Source organism: Trachurus japonicus, chromosome 20 (genome assembly GCF_045865225.1).
Source record: "Trachurus japonicus isolate A0001 chromosome 20, Traja_1.0".
Taxonomy (NCBI): Eukaryota; Metazoa; Chordata; class Actinopteri; order Carangiformes; family Carangidae; genus Trachurus; species Trachurus japonicus.
Window position 1 is genome coordinate 23,578,483 of NC_140926.1, and position 20,087 is coordinate 23,598,569.

Below are 20,087 nucleotides of genomic sequence, written 5' to 3' on the forward strand. Positions count from 1 at the left end.
GCTGCTCAGCTTCTTCAGTTTTGTTTGGAGCTGTTCTCTACTGAGGGGAAACTACTCGACAATAATGGATCATCCAGAATAAGAGGGACAATATTTCTGGAAGACTTTGAAAATCTATTCTGATACTCTGCAAAAATAAAATGTAGTTCACCTTCAAATTACAAATCTGTGCCTGAATAGATGACTTTTTTTGTTGTTGTCAGGATAGGATTGATAAACTCAATGTACATTTTTAAGGGTCTACAAACTTAGATTCAGTCAACTGTCATAACCAACAGTCCTCCTTTACAAGTATTTAAATGAATGACAAGAGACTGTAGCTCCTGTCAAACACCAAAGAGGCTGGATGAATTGATTGCTGTTTAACACAATTGAAAATCAGTTGAAAACAAACTGAATTTTACCAACTGAAGCAGAAGTTTCCAGCTTTACTTAGTGTTAAAACAAATTAATGACACGTTTGCTGTCATTCAAACACAAGAGTCCTTCAGAAATCATCAAAGCTACTTTTTTTTATACAAGGAAACAGTTCAGCTGCACAGGGTGAATGTTTGGGTTTTCTTGTTGACTTGTTATCAAGTGGAAGGATCGATGCTGATCATGATCATCTGCACTAACAGTTCTGTGACATTGGTTCAGTGTGGGAATCTGTGAACCTGAATGTGAATCTGGGAACCTGAAGAACAATAGTGACACCACCTTCATCCTCAAAGTGTCTGAGCCTGTTAGAACAAATGGAAGAAATTAACACCACAAACCCAGATATTTAGAATATTTTAATTCTGCATCACTTTGAACAACAAAAATCCCTGTAAACATTACAAAATCAGCACCTGTGTCATCGGAGGAAAGAGTGGTCCTGGTTTAACAAGGAGGAGTGAAGGGTTAACGCAGGCAGATGTTTGAAACCATAAATAACCTGCAGGGAGGGGGGCGGGGTAACACTGGATTCGATTTCCTGTTTTAACAATCAATCAAATCATCTCCCATTTGCTGTTGTTTTGAGCGAAAGGAAAGTGGTGACACTTTCAGACCTGGAGGCTTTAGGTTAGGACTCAGCTGCCCTGCCTCCAGTCACAGACAGCCAGGAGTCTGTGAGCTGCTGCCAAACCTCAACTCTAATCACTAGTTTGCAGGATCTTTAAATGCAGCTGCAGCGACAAACAATGCATCAACACTGAGGAAGTCAGAGACATGAGAAGGCTCATTATAATCAGCAGTGAAGGTTTGTGATCAAACAATAAAAAAAAAAAGGGGCTCCTAGACATTTCTGTTTGAGAGATTCACACATTGGGGTCACCAGGACGTCATATTTACCATTTCTTTTCATGCACATAAATGTCACACAATCTGAACGAACAGTTAAAAACATCTCTTCCCATCTGGAGCTGATTTTCCACAACATTTCAGGACGTGTAGGAACCCGCAGGTGAAGCACCCAGAGTCTTTCATCAACTACAGACGAAGCAACAGCACGAGACGTCCCTCGCTCCGTCTCTGTGGAGGTTGTAATAAATTACAGGTGGAGATGAAGAGGAGGGTCTCCTCTCCTCAGGAGGAAGATCAGGGGGGCGGGGCAGAAAGAGGAGGCTGGTATTGCTTCAAGTCGGTCAGACGCCAGGCTGAGAGTCTGTGGCATCTTCGCAAGCACCAGAGTTCACATCAGAGAAGATACGAGAGTCAAAGTGTGATTGTTGGTACGTTATTAAAAGGCTTATTTCACAAGAGGAATGCTCGTTACATCACACTGATTGGACATCACATGGACGAGGCAGCACAGTAACATGAGGCCCTGTGACGGACACAGCACACACCAGGAGGAGGGGGGGGGGGGCGGCACCCATTAGGATGTCATCAGTCGGTCACCACCGATCAGCTGATTGACAGTCGACTGTTTCTCAGCTGATCGGTGAGCGATCCGTCGGGGATTCAAGGCACAGCAGAGAGAGGGGGTGTGACGGGTTTCAGAGAAAGTTTTCCCGTCGCTCTTCACTGTGCTTGACTCACCAGCAGACAGACTCCAGGTCAGTGAGCAGCTTCTCACCTGTTACACAGAAACATCTCCAGCCTCTGTGTGTTGGACCAAACTAAATATCTGAAGACAAGTTATTGATCACTCAGCTCAACAATCTACAGATGAACTGTTCGCTGCAGCTCTGAATCATTAACGCAAGCCGGTAATTTTTGATTCATCTGAATAATCCTGATAATTCTTAGGAGAGGAAAAAACTTTATATATATATATAGCAATAACGAAAAATGTGACATTATCTGAGGAGAAAAATAACCGAATGAATTTCAGCTTGGAGTTCATTTTAAACTTTGTTCCTGAGCTTTTGGCCATACACAGAAAACTTGTTAATAATTCTGATAATTAATTAGGATTTTTTTGACACTCCACAGGCCAAACAACAAATCAACTGTAATTGAAAGAACGAGCTGAGATGAGCCGATATTAAAAAACGGACACTTATCTACAAATACGACACAGTTTGTCCTTCAGCTGAGAAACTACCTGAATGTTATTTCTGGATGTTTCTTCTAATTATAAAAAGGAGAGATTTAGGAAGCAGCCAGATCAAAGATGCAGACTGAGCGTCTACACTAACAGCCTTAAAACATCAGCCAGAGCTTCAAATGTGACGACAAACAACTGTGGTCTCTACGCTTACGAGTTCCGGCTGAACGACAGACGACAACGTCCTGATGTGAGGACAGGACGACCTGGACCGGAGGATGAGTGGAGCACAGTGCTGCTGAGGGAGATCTGAACCGAGTCAGGAAAACCTTCGTTAGCATCAGTCTGGGTTTGGTCGAGTGTGACGGAGGCGCCGCTGCAGATGTTCAGGAACCGTCCACCACGAGCAGACGCGTGTCAGACGTCTAAGTCTGCAGAGCTTCCTGCCGTGGTGGAGGTGTGCTGGCTTCTGAGGCGTTAGCACCTGAAGCAGGAGCAGCGTCACAGAGCAGAACCACATCCAGCTGCAGGGGAACCCAACTAACACAGGCTGACCTTTCCAGTGCTGGGATTTACAGGGTTTCCTGTCTGCTGTGAAGGCACCGCGATCGTTGCTTCTCATTTCCTGTTTCCCCCCCCTTTACTGTACGTCATTATCAATTCTCAGATTTGATCACATGGTTTCCAGCTGCTCCTCCTACATGAGGGAGTTCATGTCTGAAAACAAGTTCACATGTTAAACCCAGGAAATGATCTGTGGAACGAGTTCTGAGTCTGGATCCAGCAGAGAAAACAGGAAGTGGAGCTGATTACATGATGTTGTGATATTTTAACTTGAGCACCTGTGAGTTTAGATCATCAGCGATTCCCGTCTCTGAGCTGAATCTCTGGCTGTGGACAGCTGACCTGACCAACACGACTCTGGGACTCATTGGTTTTCATTTCTTATCTCTACCGTTTCCTGCAGGAGGATTAAACTAAATCCTGACTTTGATTTAAAAAGGCTTGATGTGTTTGAATATATTTACTTTACAAACACATTGTTTGTTCTCGCCAGGTTTCAACATATCATTGTGTATAAACCTCAGGTTGAAATCCGTTCACACTGATCAACCTACGGGTCATATTCTCCAAGAATCTGAATGTTTTTGTCTTGCTGAAACCTGTGGAGTGGTGTTTGTGTCAGCTGATCCTGCCTCTCTTTCAGCTCCTGAGGGGAAACTCTTCAGTTGCTGGAGGCTTCGTCTCCAGCTGTTTCTCTAAGAACATCTGTCTGCTGCGGCCGACAAAGCTCTGAGAGCGAAGCAGAACAGCAGAGCTGTGTCTGACTAACTGAGCTTCAACTACAGGTGCCTCAGCTGGATGTGGTGTTGCTGCTCTGTGGACGCTCTCCTGTTGTACAGAGACACTGATGTGGCTCTGACTGAGTCTTGTTTAGTTTACACTGTAGAAAAACACACACACCTGGCGCACAGGTGGCGGCACACGGAGCCGGTACAAACAGAGTGCAGTCAGTTGTGTAAAGTGGCTGGTGGAGGAGGATTTTGGTCCCTGAAGCTTGAATTGAAAAGCCAGTTGTTACACAGACAGTCACGGGTTTGTGTTCACACACTACAGTACACGTAATGTACAGATATCTTAAAAACCAGTCAGTTTGGAGGTGGTCTGCAACTCTGCACCTTCGGCTGAGGGAAGATTTATGAAGCCAAAGCTCCCGGCCCGACAGAAGAGGAAGATTTGTTGACAGAAGAAAAAAAAAAAATCACACAAAAAAGAGAAACAGATATGAAAAGTGTTTAAAAAAACAGCAACAAAATTCTGCTTCAAATATTCCCAGTTTTCCTGAAGCTTTCTAGAATCTTGACAAGTCGTCTGGATTTCCTGAAGTGAAGGTGTGTTTGTTTGTGTTTGTGTGTAAGGCCTTTGTGTTGCTAATCCACAGGAGGTAGAAGTCTGAGTCAGGCGATCTCCAGCTCCCGCTCGATCCCGACGTACTTCAGAGCATCAGCCTGGCTGTACCTGAAACACACCAAGTGAATGTCCTTCAGTTCAAGCCTAGGTTAAATCTGCATGTTTGTGTTACATCAAAACTCTCATTAATCGGTGTGGCCCTAGTAGGGTAGGTTACCTTGTTCCTACTATGGCCACACCGATTAATGGGCTGATTATAGCCATTAGAGAATAATCGTTTATCGGCCAAAAGTCACCCGATAGACGCCGATGTTAACTAATTTTTAATTAACTAATTTTCACTAATAAGCAGGGCAGTTGCTAGGAATTCTGGGCCCCCTGAAAGAATATCGGTGTGGGCCCCTCTACCGTATTCATTGCCACCTTCGATTTTCTTGTTTTTCAGTGTTCTTGATGGTGTCTGGTGTAATACACCCAATTTGTTTCCTTTTTTACGATTAACGACTTAGCAAAATCACAGTATTATTATATAAATGATGTATTATAAGTTGTCTATTCTATTACACCTCTGATTGCAAATACATTTTCAATTAACCCCTCAACAAATAGGTAGTGGGTATTTTATTGTATTTAACAATCAAGCACTGATATGCAAAAAAACAAAGTGTCCTGGCTCAAGAAATCTACAGGTAAATATGTAGCATTACTCAAATATATATATATATATATATATATATATATATTTTTTTTTTTACTATGTTGTTGTCAGCTATTATGGTGTATTTTATTTTATATTGCTATGAAAAACAAACAACAACAACAAATCTTTGAACATTTAACTTTTTTGTATTTAGGCTATTCAAATGTCCCACCATAACACATTTTACAAGACCACATTGAACACATGATAACGTAACTGACCTTCGTCAGATACTCATAATTACTGAGTGGAACTTGAATGCGTCATAATACAATTCAATGCAACCTCTGAGTGGGCGCATACTGGAGCACTGTCAGTGCCAGTGACAGTGTGAAACAGTCACACACACTGTAGTAGCCTCCAAATTAGTAACGTTTAGTTATAGCTACTCTAGGAACCGTCGCTCTTTAATGAACTGGCGACTTGTCCAGAGTGTGGCGCGGCCAGGTGACAGCGAGGCTCCAGCCTGCGCCCGTCAAAGGTAGCGTAATGTTACAGGCATTGAATGAACAAGTAGGCAAATTGATTCAGCCACCCTCGGTAGTTTTACTCTCACCATTCTTAGTAAAAAAGTTTTTGATATCCTGGGCCCCTGCTCTGCTGCTCCTACTCCTGGCCTCCTTCTCAACTCTTTTCTGGTGTCCAGACTTATGCTTTTTGGGGGCCATCCCTGGAGTTCGCTCACGCTCACTTTTTTCCGAGGAGGAAGAACCATGGATGTATATTAACGGGAAGAACGAACCGCTGTGTGGACCAAACCATTTTTTAAGAAGGGGTTAGGGGGGTTATTGAAATGATTAAAATTAAAATATTGTATGACTTGTGGCTTTGTTTTAATTCAGATTCATTCGTATGAATATAGTTCAGTGTATGCATAATCATTTTGTCATAGAGGATACTGGGGGCAGTGTGTGGGCCCCAGCGGGCTGTGGGCCCTTATAATTGTCATCACCTTTCCCCCCTATACGACGGCGCTGCTAATAAGTGCAGGGAACATGACTTGGTTTTAGTGAGAAATGATGTCCTTGTCCTGTCATTTTAAGCTATTGGCAAAAGTAAGGACTCTGGGACTGAGGGAGCATGTGAAAGTAAATGTCTTAATTCATATATAAACTTGCCTTTTATTTCCACAGAGCTGTACTACATTTTCTACATCATTCTGTACTTTTTTTTTTGCTACAATGATTAGTGAATTTCCATGTCAGTAAATTGAATCTTTAAGATTTAAACTGCCTGAAAACAAGACGACTGATGACATCAGCCTAAGATCAAGGAAACAGGTTAATACAGATGAATTATTTCCCTCAGTGCTGTGAGGAGTGTGACAGATGAAGTGAGTTGGTTCAGTCTTTCTTGTCTTACTGACCTGTAGTCGAAGAAGAGCTCCTCTCCGGTCTGGATGGCTCTCTTGGCAAAGATCCCTATCCTGTGATCCCCGTTCACCATCATCACTACAGAACACACACAGCTGAGTGAGCACAGAGGCAGAGACTGTGACTGTGGAGCCACACCATCATCATCACCTTCCTCTTCTTACCTTTTGCATAGCAGTTAGGATTGACAGAGTGGTTGGCAAAGCGGATCTTGTTGCCTTTCCTCGTGGCGTCGACAACAAAGTCTGAAGAGAAAAGAAAAGAGTGAGGAGCTGGAGGGAAACTCAGACACAGGCTGCTCCATCATGGTAGAGACCAGAGTCATTTAATACAATTACTCTTAAACTCTGGAAATGCATTGTATTTTAAAATAGAAAAAACTAAACTAAATAAAAACTCAAACCTCAAACAGGGTATTGTGTCTCTGAAGTGTTAAGTTAAAGATATCAAGTGTGGAACAGCAGCTAGACAGGACATGGTCTCTTCTGACTGACACCCAGATGTGTATGTTAAGGTTTTACCATTACAGATGTGGTCCTTAGATCAACTATTTTTTGTTATTTTATAGAGAGAAAAGAAGAGGTAACAGAATTCCTAAACTCCTTTACTTTCTAATTTTCTTATGCAGCCAATCACTCTTACTTTAAAATGTTCTGTCCTCAATTGTAACTGTGTGTGTGTGTTGTACAGTGCTTCCATGTGTGTGAAAGCGCTGGCCAACCCTCCAACACACCAGAGAGAGAGAGAGGTGCAGTAGACAACAGTGAAAACGTCTCAATCAGAAGCAGTTGGTGAATGAGCAACAGATCTTTTATGTTGCAGGAACTCTATTGTTCTGATTTCGTCTTTATCAAGTCCAGTGGTTTCTGCAGGTGGAAGTATCCCTGAGATGTGGTTGAGTGTAGTGAGTTTAATCATCAGATCATTTAATAATTTTAATGCATCAGGATGTGTATCAAACAACGTCGCTGTATACAGGCCTGATGTTTTAATTTATTGATTCAGGGTTATTTACTACTTCCATACGTCCATCCTGAAGCACTGTACCACTTTAAGAGCCTGAAAACCAAAAACTTCCTAAGATAAAAACACCAGATTGACAAGAAAACCTCATTGAATTGTGTGTGTGTTGTACCATTGTTGAGGTTGAAGAGGAAGCTGCACATGTACTTGTCATAGACCTTGCCTCTGCGGTCTGCTTCATCCTGAGAGATTATCTGCAAACACACAGGTCACGCGTTATTTTCATACACAGATTTGAATTATTAAAAATAGTTTTTGAGACATTATTGTCTCCTGTTGAAGAAGCCTTTTCTTCTTGTTTTTTTTTACACTTTATAAACTTATAAAGGACAGAAAGAGAGTGCATCTAAACAATCTCAATTTTGTTCCGTCAAAAGTGCAAACAAGCAGCAAGAATAAAATAGAGTCTAAGGGTGAATTCAGTATTCAGACATGTGGCTCGTTTGCTTTGTTCTGATTCAGGGGCTAAAACAATACAGTTGTTGCGTTTTTCTTTTGGGTTGTTTGCGTTCGCATGGTAACAGTCCCCCATGGTCCAAAGTCCAAAGTCGTAAACGAATGCCATGGGTCAGTTGTATCGGTTGCTCAGTTGATTACATTCTCACTGCAGACGAAACCTCCAGGGCTCGAATGGAAGCGAGCCGAGACCAGACCACCGCTCCTTGGTGATCTCTTGTTTTATCCTGCATCCCAGCGCAATCGCTATGTTCACATCTGCCCAAACAAACTGATCTTTGAGGTTAAACGCTTCCCGTTTCGGAACAGCTGCTCCAAACGAGCCAGGTCTGAATACACCCTGAATGACGGAGCTGTACAGATCAAATGAAGATCGACGATGAATCCACAGCTGTTCTGTGGCTGACAGGTGTCAGATATCAGAAACTTTCCATCTGAATTTTTCTTTAAAGAGGAACTATGCAGGATTTGTAGCTTAACGATGCTATATTTATACCTTCATTAAACAGCTTCGGAGTAATTGTGCTGGTTAAATCAATGACTAGTTCCAGGGAGAATGGAGGCTCTCTGACTTCCACCTAGCGTCTCTTGGCTGAAAACCAACCCTGTAAGATCAGAGCCTCCGACCCGGTGTCCCAGCTCTCGTCTCTACAGCACCGCCACACAAACGCACCCCGTAACCCATAATCTCTTGTTTGTGACAGATAAGACGAAACAGATACACATTGTAACATTGTATATGATGTATAATGTTATCTATCGCTATATTGATGAATTTCTCACCGGATTCGTTGTAAACAAATGCACATGGAGGAGAGGAGGGTTAGCAACACAGAGGAGAAGAGACGGGACTTGCATAGTTCCTCTTTGTCTGCAGCCAGGAGACAGAAACAGTGAAGTCTTACCTCTCCACAGTACTCAGAGATGAACTCGTTTTTCTGGACTGGCTCTTTGATGAAGATGCCCCAACCTGCCACGTCTGATGGAGCCAGCAGCAGGTGCTGCAGACACAGGGAGGAGACATTTAGTGTCTGAGCTGACAGTGTGTTTGTGTTTGTGTATATTTTCCTGCTGGACATGAAGATGTTTGTTCAGTAAAAAGCTGCTGCCAGAACTCCTAGGGTTTGTGTGGGAATGTGTCACCTTCTTGGCTCCTCTCTGTATGGAGCAGTTCTTGCAGGACACATTCTTGCTGTCCCAGTGGTCTGCGGCGCCGCAGGTCAGGCAGAGGTCGGGGTCACACTCCCTCACTGCCAAGTAGCAGGGGCACTGCTTGGTGTTACATTGGGCTTTGCACCGACAACCCGGGAAACGGTTCTGACCTGCATCCATCAAGCGGGACATTGATGTGGAAATATTAGACACAGCAGAGTGATTTAAGTGTTTTCGTAGTATGACGTATGTGTGTGTTCTTACACTCAGAGCTGCACTGGCAGAACTTTTCACAGAAGTTTTGAGCGGTGATGCAGGGACAGGAGGAGTCACAGGGCTGCCGTGGGTGGTCACATGGCTGGTAATTATACACGTGATTGGACGAGCCATCTGTACGGGGATGCACAAGACACTGTGGTTGATATTTGTTTTCAAATCCGTGGATTTCTGCATTTTACCGGGTTAACGCAGGATTCCTGGAGCTTTAACAGACTGGGTGACCTCTGACCTTTCTTCAGCTGGATCTTCCTGCAGTGAGTCGCCCACAATCTGTGTTTCCTCTTCTTCTTTCTTGGCGGCGTGTCCTCGTCTTCAGCAGGAGCCCGAGCAATGATGCTGGACTCCTTCACTCTGAACTCATACACCTGAAGATAGTCAAGATAACATGTTAGACTGTGTGTCCTCAACAAAACAAAGCACTTGTCTTTGTTTACAGGTTGTTCTAGAGAAACTGCAAGTCTGACAGAAAGACAATAAGCTGCTGTCAAGTGTCAGACTTCACGACAGCTCACCTGTCTGCAGGTCTTGGTGCCGATGAGCCGAGCGATGGCGCAGTAGTTATCATAGTAGGTCCCGATGAGAACCCTGAACAGAGAGGCTTCGGCTCCGCTCCACTCCACAGCTTCAGCCTCATCAGACAGCTTCATCTTCACTGGAGTCTGACACCGGGAGTTACCCTCTGCACACACACACAATCATTTTCCACTGTCAGGGTTCCCACTCTTTTCTTGAAATCATTTTCCAGGACATTTCCAGCTGCTACAGTCTGACAGACATACACTAATACAGCCCCCGTCCCATTCATGCTGTGGAGAAATTTTCTTTTCCACAGTTGTAACTTATTTTGTAAATGATTGTTTCTATGTTTATTCCTCTCTCACCCCCAGAAGTCTGATTTAAAGAGGTGCAGTCTATGGCTCTAACTTCTCCATGAAATAATCTCTCTGTTCTATGATAAATTTGTCAATTTCTAAGCAGTGTAAACATGTTGTTTTGTTTTTAAACTACACCCATAACAGCTCTGCTGCTCCTCTGTCTGTCACTCAGCAGAGAAAACCCTCATGATCACCGTCCAACACTAGAAACACTCATCAACTCAAAGTCTCTAGTTTTCTTTGGAAAAGAAGTCGATAGCAGGGTCTGAAAAAGTCAAACAGAGCTCTGGTAGCTGATGTCACTGTGATAAATCATTTGATTTTTTTCTCCATTTCCATGTGTTTCCCATGACTGGAAAATTGGTCAACCATTTTCCATGTTTTCCAGGACACCGTGGGAACCCTGACTGTGGGTGTATGAGCCACGAACCTCAGGAACTAAATGTGTGACTTTGCCACAGCTCAGAGACCAAGTTGATTATGAATATATTTTCTGATGGTAGTCATGGTGACTCAGGTTCAAGTTTGCAGGGCTGACAGACAGCGAAGGAGCCGCCGACTCATCATGACTGAGAGAGAGATCGTACCTGAGCTGCTGGTGTTCTCGTCCTTCTTGTCTTCGTCGTCTTTGTCGTTGTCTCGCTCGTTGTCCCGGTCGTCATCTTTGCTGCCCTCGCGTTCGCTGTCTGTGTCTTTGGTTTCCGAGGAAACGGTGGGGGTGCTGGGCCGGCTGCTGCTGTTGCTGTTGCTGTTGGGCAGTCGTCCTCGGCGCCTGCCCACTATGCGTTTGGAAGGCGTCTTGGGCCGCTCCGCCACCACGCCCGCAGGGTACTCCCTCACCATCCCTTCCTGAGTAAACCACCGTACCACAGTGTCAGTTAATTAGAGCTGTAGTTAAAGACTAATTTCAGTCATCACTACATGGGCAGATTGTTTTCTGGTTAATTTCTTTTTCTTTTAAATCAATAAAAATGAGAAAATGCCAGTTGCAACTTCCCTCAAACCAAAGACGAAAAGATTCATGTTTACCATCATGTGTGACAAGAACAAACATCAAATTCTCACATTTAAGATAGAAATAGAAAAAAAATTCAAAAAACTATTTGATTGAAAAAACAGAGACTGGTCAGAACTTTAAAGGTGTACAGAAAAGAAAAAAATTTGATTCCACTATGGGTCTTAACATTAGTGTAATAACTCATCTATCAGACGATGTAGCACGAACTTTGGGCAAAATTCTATTTTTGATTAAATCTGGGATAAAAGTGTGGTATTTTTTTTCCACATTGGATAATGCAGGCACATGAATTATGCGTCACGTTGCTCACGATTCATCAGCCACTGATATTGGATCCGTTATCCGTCAATCAAACGTCTGAGACACACACACACACACACACACCAAGCTCGGTCTCGCACCAAACATTGAATATCCCGCCCGCTATGACAACCAATCAAATTTGTTTTCCTAACTCGGGTAAACTTGCGCGGCAACTCGTGGAAACTCGTAGTAGGAGGCGAGACAAACAGGACAAACGGCCATTTCTGAACACCTTTAATTACACGCGAGAAGTATGTTTCTTCATTTTTTCAAACTCAAATAAACCTCTTCCACTGCTGTGACCTAATACAAAGATAGAATCTACACAATTCATCTGACATCAGTGGACTCACCTGCACCAGGTACATGTGGCAGTCGATGCCACAGGGTTTACTCTCCACCAGGTTCTCCAGGTTCTTGCGCTTGTAGGTGTTTGGAGTTGCATGGAAAGCTGAAGGAGACAGGAATCAGAGGAGATGAGTTTTCTCAGGCCTTTGGAGGAGCCAGTTGAATCTCAAAGTTTCACACATGGTCAGATTCTACAGAGCACAGTTTCTGTCTAAATCTCTTCCAAAAACAGGAAAAAAAACTATCCAAATGTGCAGTCAATTAACTCAAGTCTATTAACAAAGCCAAATGTCTGTTTGTGGCACGCTTTTTACAAGGCGGCTCTAATCATGCAGTGTTTTCTCTTGAAGTGCAGAGCTTTGTAAAGCTCTCAGTGCACGCTTGCTTTAGTAAGTTAATAACGTTTCCTGATTAAAAGTCTCTGTGTTATTGCCGGCTGTCTGAGAGGAGTTTGTACTCACGGTGGAGGAAGCAGTCGTATTTGAAGCAGCGTCTGCAGAACAGAGTGTGGAAGGAGTGCAGGCTCTGTTCGCGCTGCACCGAGCGGGCGTTGGGACCGTCGATGTTTGGTGTGCACTCGGGTGGCAGAGCGCCGGGCAGCTGCTGCTCTGTCAACTCCTTGTACCTGAAACACACACACATCCACATCAAGGTTGAGAGCTGTCAGTCATGAGCTGAGCGGGATCTTCCTGGGATGCACATGCACTCACCAAGGTTTCTACAGTTTCTACAGTTTTCAAATACAAAGACCATAATGCATCCTATCAATCAAGCCCATCATTGCTCCTCCTGTTCTATGCTTAGAGAATAAACAGACTGAGAGGATAAAGGCGACTCATGACTCATCCCAGAGCTGTACGCAGAACAATCAATGTTTTATAAACTATTTTAGATAAAAACATGTGCTTTTAAACCCCTCCCTGTGACATATGGACTCCACATGACCCCTCATTTCTGTTGAATTGAATGAATTAAATAAACTGAAATTCATGACTAGCTATTGATTGACGTACAAACAAACCACTAACTTTTCTTTGAGCTCTTCGGTGGAGCCCTTGTCGGGGAACATGGAGGAGATGGCTTCAAAGATCTTGTCGGAGGGAAACTTCTTGCTGCTGTCGTTGCTGGTTCGGCCTGCAGACGACACACGGGGCACAGACACAACAACCAGGTCAGTGAGTGTCAGTCATCCAGGTCTCAAAAGACCTGATACAGGCGTGAGCAAAGAGGAACCGTTACTCTAGTCTTCCTACTACCGTTTATTCTTTCATCAACAACAGACTGACTCCTAATGGTGAATGGAAAATACTGAATTGAATTAAATCCTTTTAAAGTTTCCCAGTTTTCACATAAGACACCAAAACTTTCTAACCACACCTTAATAACACGCTAGACACAAAATTACAGTCAGCCAAAGGATCTGAACATTTAACTCAGCTGCAAACTCTACGTTTCCTGTCAAGTCTTCTGGTCTGACTTCATTCTGGTTGTCTGTGAAAACGCAGATCAAGTTCTGTGTGATCTCACAGGATTATCTGAGTGTTTGTAATCAAAACAAGTGTGCTTTGATTTCTGTCCATTTCAGACACTCCAGGAAAAGATGCAGGGCCAGATTCCCGCACTACTGTGCCCTTGAGCACAGGGTGAGAGAGGAAAATGAAATGCAAATTTCTCAAGGTCTTAAGATTGCACCACATTTTACATTAAGATTAGGCAAAACTGAGAAAAGTACCTTAAGGCCATGTTTGTTCTGCTCAGTTAATGCAATTACCACAAACACTCTCCCACACGCTAAACATGAGAGCTCAGTGTAGTTGCCCACTTCGCCTCAGCAATTTATAATCCAGCCTTGAAAGAATCTATCCAAAACAATATGTGACCAAGAGCTGCAGCTGTTGGGAGGCACTGATGTACACAGCCTGTTCCAAAAAAAAGTCACCACTTGGATTAAACTAAGCTAATAGATAGGAGCCTCCCATTGATAATTACTGTATGGATGATTATGTTTCAGCTATGTTTCAACTTATCTAACCCTAACTGATGCAGTCTCATTTCTTAAACAACCATGTCAGAAGAGAAGACACATCCTGTGGTCGTGGAAAAGATGTTTATTTGTTTATTTTAATTGGATCCCCATTAGCAGCTGCACAACAGCCACTATCTTCCTGGGGTCCACCCATGTTCATCTGTTTCAGAGGAGTCAAATTATTGGTTTGCATCAAGCAAATAAAACATCTAAGGAGATTGCTGAGACTACTAAAATTAAAAGAAATGTGGTTCAATGGGACAACAGAGTTCAGACCTGAACCCTGTTGAGAATCTTTGAAAAATTAATGCAACTCTGGACGGAAATAAATGTTGTGACATTGCAGAAGCTTACTGAAACGATGCCACAGCAAATGCGTGCTGTAATCAAAGCTAAAGCCGGTCCAACGAAATATTAGAGTGTGTGACTGGATCTCAGTGACAGACTCACTCTCGTTGTTCAGGAGCCCGTCCTTGCGGGGGTCCTCTGGGTGCTCCTTGCCGTCACAGATCTCCATCTTCTCCACCTTGAAGTCCTGCTCTTCCTCCTCCTCCTCGTCCTCGTTGTCGCTGTACTGGGACAGAGCGTTGACCAACTCCACAAAGATCTCGTCGTTGATGAAGCCGCACTCTGCGCCACACAAACACGTATCAGAAGTCTTCACAGAGAACAGTGACATGCCTCTCCGTCTTTCATTGTCCAGTTTGTCACAATGCAGCGCGTCACCATCTGGTTGATTACTTTACAACAGTGTCATTTGACTGTTTGACTCACATTTTTCATGCGGGTTAGTAAAATGATCACCGATTATAATCACTGCAGTGTTTTGGGATCTCACATGTTTTTAACTGAATGACACTCAAACTGGACTTCCTAAAACTCTTTTTCTCACTCTCTTTACATGTTGAAAACACCGTTTGTTTTTTTTGCTGAATACCCATCAACACGATATAGGTTTCTTTGAGTGCAGCAAAACTTTATCTGTAGTAAAACTGATGATACATTTTCGACCAGTGAGAAGCTCTCCTCATTATATTCCGTACAGCAACCTGTATTGTTTCCCCCAGCGTCAACTGACTCACCTCTGTCTCCATGCACTTTGCCATCATAGTTCTTAATGAGCTCTTCTATGAAGGTGCCATCCTGATCCAGAATCTCATCTCCCATATATGGGATGTTATGAAGCACCGTCTCATCCTCCACCTGGTGATAAAACAGTTCACACACACACACAGTTAAAACTGTCCAAACCGTTGACAGGTACTGTTAAGCATTTATAAAACATTGACACTATCAATTCACTATATTTCCCAAAAGTTGATACACACCATGAAGTTCTGCTGCAGTGGTGACCACGAGTACATGACTGGGACCGAGGCCACGGCGTTGAGCGTCTTCAGGGGGATGACCTGCCTGGGGAACTCGGAGAAACCGCTGTCCACTGTACACTGAAGAGCAACACAGAGAAGAGTTAGGACTCTTCCTCTACACTTCACAAGAACTTGACTGACAGATCAGTGCAGAGAGGACACAGTTAATCCACCAACCTCTCTTGTTCCTCTTAAAGAGCCGACAGACGTCATGATGTGAACAGGCTGGATTCGCCTGGTTTGCCACTCTTGATTCAAAATGTCGGTGCGCTCCTTGATTTTCTGACGGTTGGTGTTGAACATGCTCTGAAAGAGTTCAAATACATTTGAATCAACTCAAACTCAACACACACACAAAAAAAAGCTGGTGAGGTCGTTCCCCACCAACACAGATCACTTGAGGATCCCTACTAAAGCACACACTGACAAACAGTAGCTCACACAGATACAAACAAATAGAACAATAGAAAAAGACTGGACTGCTTTGTTGGATTTGAGCCGACTTCCCCAAAACATTAGCAATGTGTGGACTTTACCTTGACCTCATCAGCCCGCCTGAAGCGCTTGAGCTGCCGAAGCCTCATGTATTCAGACTTCGCCCTCCTCTTCCAGCAGGCAGGACCTTTCTCCGAGCGCTTCCCTGTGAGCACCATGATCAACCTGCAGCTACACAGAAGGGAGAGAAGGTTTATGCACCACATGTTTTCACTCTTCACCGGGACTTGTGGGGGTGACAACAACAACGTGACCGCCTGCAGCCCTGCTTCTCATTAGCTCTTTTTTGTCAAGCTTCTCATGTAGATTCAAAGCTGAAACATTTGAGACTGTCCAGACACTTTCTGCTTGGGAACAAAACACACCTCAAAGGACTAACTAAGTATATACAAAATAAACTGCCTCCTATTTCACTGGAGCGAGCCTCTACAGCCGAGCAACCTGTGTTGTCACTGACCTTTTAAACGGGAGATGGCGGGGGACAAAAGGATTCTGATTGAAATGTGTTGCAAAACTCACATGCTGATTGACTACACTGATTCTTTGGAAACCAACCATCATTCAACTTCTTATCGTTACATTATGGAGTTGAACAGCACAACACCAACTACTAAATAAAATGTATTATTGATATCTTTCTTTGGTTTAACAAAGTATAGAGTAATAAGTGTTTATGCAGCATCTGTGACTAGGCATTAACAACTTTGTTTGGGTAGGGACGAATTACCTCTCAAAATCTCTATTGTGTTCATATTTAGAAACTGAATATGTTGAATCTTTTGGACGAGGTACAAGAGTTTTTCTTGCCATTTTGTAAAATAATTTAGGTTAAATGTGAGCACATGTCTGAAGTCTGGTACACTTAAGTGTAATTGCCTCAAATCATGTAAAAAAAAAGAGTTTGATAATCAGACTAATTTTGGTTTCTCTATTAAATCTAAAGAAATATGTGATGTGATTTAGATAAAGGAGCAGACTGAAAGAGGAGATAAGAACAATAATTTCAAGTACAGGGCAATTTTCATATAGTATATGAAAATCACCCTGTACTTAGTTCTTACTTCTTTGTACTTTGACATTGAAAATGGTTCAGGTGCAGGTGACAGGATTTTCCTGACCCCTTTGCCAAATCTGCCGTCAGGGAAGTTGAACAGGAAGTGTTGTCTTTTGTTCTTTATGTAAACTGCAACAGTTGTTTGTTCATGTGTCGCGTCAAGATCCATCTACCACCCTGGGAGTCAGTGAGCCGCTGCCTCCCAGCCTGCCTGGCCTGACTCTAAGCTCTTTCTTTCAATTAGACATGGCAGACAGCTGTCATGGAAACATCCTGGTAAACTGTGTGTCACATTGTGACATGTAGAGATTTGTCCTGGAACAACACATTTTGCCACATTTTAATCTTCCAATCACAGACTCTTTATGACGAGGAGCAGGTACAATAACATGAGAACAGAGTTTCAGCAGATGTAAACATGTTACATTATTACACTCTTCCTGCAAAGAAGATTTTACAGAAATACCTAATATCTAGTCTGCTCTAACTGATATAAAAGGGTGGGCAGAATATTATTAGGTCTTGACAGCTCCAAAACAGTCTCAACAAACATGAATGTGAAAACTTTCATGAAGGTAAAATTACAAGTTTGGTTACAAGCGTGGCCCTCACACAGACATCTGGTGGAAGGGTACTGCAGTCAAATGTACCACTAAATACTCAATGGGAAGAGATTTTCTTTAAACCTTAATATTTTGGTATTTTATTTAATCAAACAACAATCGATGGTTTAAGCTTCTCAATAGTGTGTGGATGTGCTTTCACTGTTTAATATCTTAGTAAACTGAATACCTTTGAGTGTTGAGCTGAACAGTAAATGTATGCCCTTACTTTCAAACACTTTTCTCAACCAAACTATAATACACTTCAACCACACAACAACGCAACTGTTCAATACAAGCAACAAAATGTTTGACTCCGTCCAGACGGTGGTTACGTTAGGTAGACAACAACTGGACGGACTGGCTACAAATAACCAGCAAACCCGCAGCTAACGATAGCTTGCTGGTGTCGTGCCAACTTTGTATACCCCCCTTCCTCCCCCTTTCTAAAAAAAAAAGGATTTCCCCTCGCAAACAGACCGATTCACCCTGGTCTAAATTACAGGGGAAAGTGTCTCGTTCACAAATCTTGGTCTACACACTCTGTCATAAATGTTTCCCTCCCTGGAGCTACGCCGATAAAGTTGAGGAACCATTTCTCATAGACTAATACAAAATTTGGCACGAAACCCCGGCGAGCTAGCTAACAGTTGGTTAGTTAACAAAGATTGAGGCACATCCATAAAGCATCAAGATCAAACCCGGGCCATTTGAATCGCGACAAAAGAGCTTAAAACAAAAACACCGGCACTGACAGCTTCCCTCACCTGCACAGGAGGCTCAGTCCTCATTCAATGGAGTTATTCGGGATCGATATGACAAACACAGGCGAAGTCGTCCTTTGTTGTTCGGGATTAGCTCGCTTCGTGTTCCGGCTAGCTGTAACGTTAGCTCGTCGGCTAGTTAGCAGTTAGCCCAGGAGGAGGGAGCGACTCACTTTGCGCTACACCGGCTTTACGTACCCAGAGTCTGCAAACACAACAAGCCGCTGTTCCCCCCACTCTGGACCTGGCTTCAGCACCGGTGGCAGCGCGTTTTGGGTGGGAATGACAATGTTTAATTTCACACTGCCTTCCTTGTCTATTTTTTGTGACAATTTCAATGTTTCCGCCTCGGCGCTGCTACGGTTCAAACTGCTCACCGTCTCACACTCACCGCCCACTACGGCTGCAGCAGATTCAAGAGGCGCCAAATGTTTGAGCCAATCACAGAAGCTGACGTTAGTTTTTCTCAGTGTCGTGAAACGCGACAGGTTGGGCTGCATCTAGGCGCTAGCCAATGGGACTTAAGGCTGAGGTGGGGGCCCTGTAACGGGGACATGTGGATAGGTCTTCTTTGTTCTCTCATCTGTCAACGAAATAAAAATATAAAAACTGAGCAGTTTGTTTTACAGCGGCAGTTCAAACACCCTTACTTATTTTCCCCCTATCTACCAGTGTCGGGAAGGTATGTCAGTTGTCAGAATCGTGTCGGTGAACTGTAAACATTGTGCTACTCGGGTTAAGTCAAACATGTATTTCTAGCTGACAGCATTTTGTTCATTTCACGGACAGGTGGAGAAACATGGCCCCATTTGTTTTCTTTGAGTCGTGCTCGAACAAACCCTGTCACCTCGGCAGAGTCTCAATAAACAGGTTGTGCCTCCTCCACCTGCCTCCAGCTCTGCTGACAGCTCAGGTGGGGGCAGTGGGGCACGAGCGCGGGCGACAAATCTTGACCTCACGGCTCCGATGTTTTAGCGGTAAAATAAAAGCCACAAAAGCGCCAGTTTGTTCAGAAAACACATGCGAAGGATGTGAACCGAGAGAGTTTGTTGAATGAATACAATTCTGTGTCCGGCAAGGGCAAGGGTCGGCGAGTTTATCAAGCACCGCCCCTTCTATCAAGTCATTGGCTGACAGCGTCGTGTTGCATTCACGACCCACGGAAATATAACATAGGGAAAACATATTCATGAGGTATTAGTTCCATTTATTTATCGGCACACAAAAGACATTGAGAAATTATCTTTATGAAGTGGATACGGGTGCAACGGATTTTTGTTATTATCAGTAATTTGTTATCGCCCATTAAATTTCAGCACATTTAGATCTAATCTAGATCACTGACATTCACCTCTTATTGTGAAAAAAGATCAAAATCAGTGCCACCTCAGTTAGGCTATGTCTCAAACGTCGTACCTCTTATGTAGACTCCTGTCAATAAAAAAAGCTGATAAAGTAATATTCTCTGCATCTTTTGACATTTCCTCCATTTGACCAGCAGGGGACGACACACCATTGATCTCAGATCTGATCTGTTATTCAATTCATTTTCATTCAGCTTTTATTTCAATTTTGAGGAATCTTTGAGGGCAGACACTCATTTTCAATTATGTGGAGAGCACAGAGAAAAAGAAATAACATTAAACAGTCAAAAACACAAAGCACATCCAGGAAAAAACAACACAAAACATAGATCAAACATCATTAAAGTTCAAAATTATAGACACTGTTAATCATAGTTTTGCACTGGCCCAACGTAACAATTATACTGAGTTTAAGTGTATTGTAAATTGTTTCAGGTATATGCAATGGAGAAACTAAAAGCACTTTTGCTAAAACTGTGTCCCAGATAATCACAATTTTTTGTCACCAGTGATGAC

General features: G+C 43.2%; 1 protein-coding gene across 2 annotated transcripts; it reads right to left on the reverse strand.

Moving 5' to 3' along the window:
- Window positions 1–4,129: 4,129 nt before the first annotated feature.
- Window positions 4,130–18,816, reverse strand: ezh2 (enhancer of zeste 2 polycomb repressive complex 2 subunit). Of its 2 annotated transcripts, none has more exons than XM_085763145.1 (19): window positions 18,406–18,816; window positions 15,829–15,958; window positions 15,470–15,598; window positions 15,251–15,370; window positions 15,005–15,125; window positions 14,373–14,552; window positions 12,925–13,030; window positions 12,358–12,521; window positions 11,902–11,999; window positions 10,815–11,076; window positions 9,865–10,031; window positions 9,582–9,717; window positions 9,338–9,463; window positions 9,065–9,243; window positions 8,827–8,922; window positions 7,578–7,659; window positions 6,607–6,687; window positions 6,436–6,520; window positions 4,130–4,477 (listed from the first exon to the last, which is right to left on the reverse strand). In XM_085763145.1, the coding sequence occupies exons 1-19, from the start codon at window positions 18,705–18,707 to the stop codon at window positions 4,417–4,419; spliced, it is 2,625 nt and encodes an 874-aa protein (XP_085619271.1). In that variant the 5' UTR covers window positions 18,708–18,816; the 3' UTR covers window positions 4,130–4,416. The 2 variants fall into 2 exon arrangements, with proteins under 2 accessions (XP_085619271.1, XP_085619272.1); XM_085763146.1 differs by having other exon boundaries at window positions 18,211–18,614.
- Between the last annotated feature and the right edge of the window lie 1,271 nt (window positions 18,817–20,087).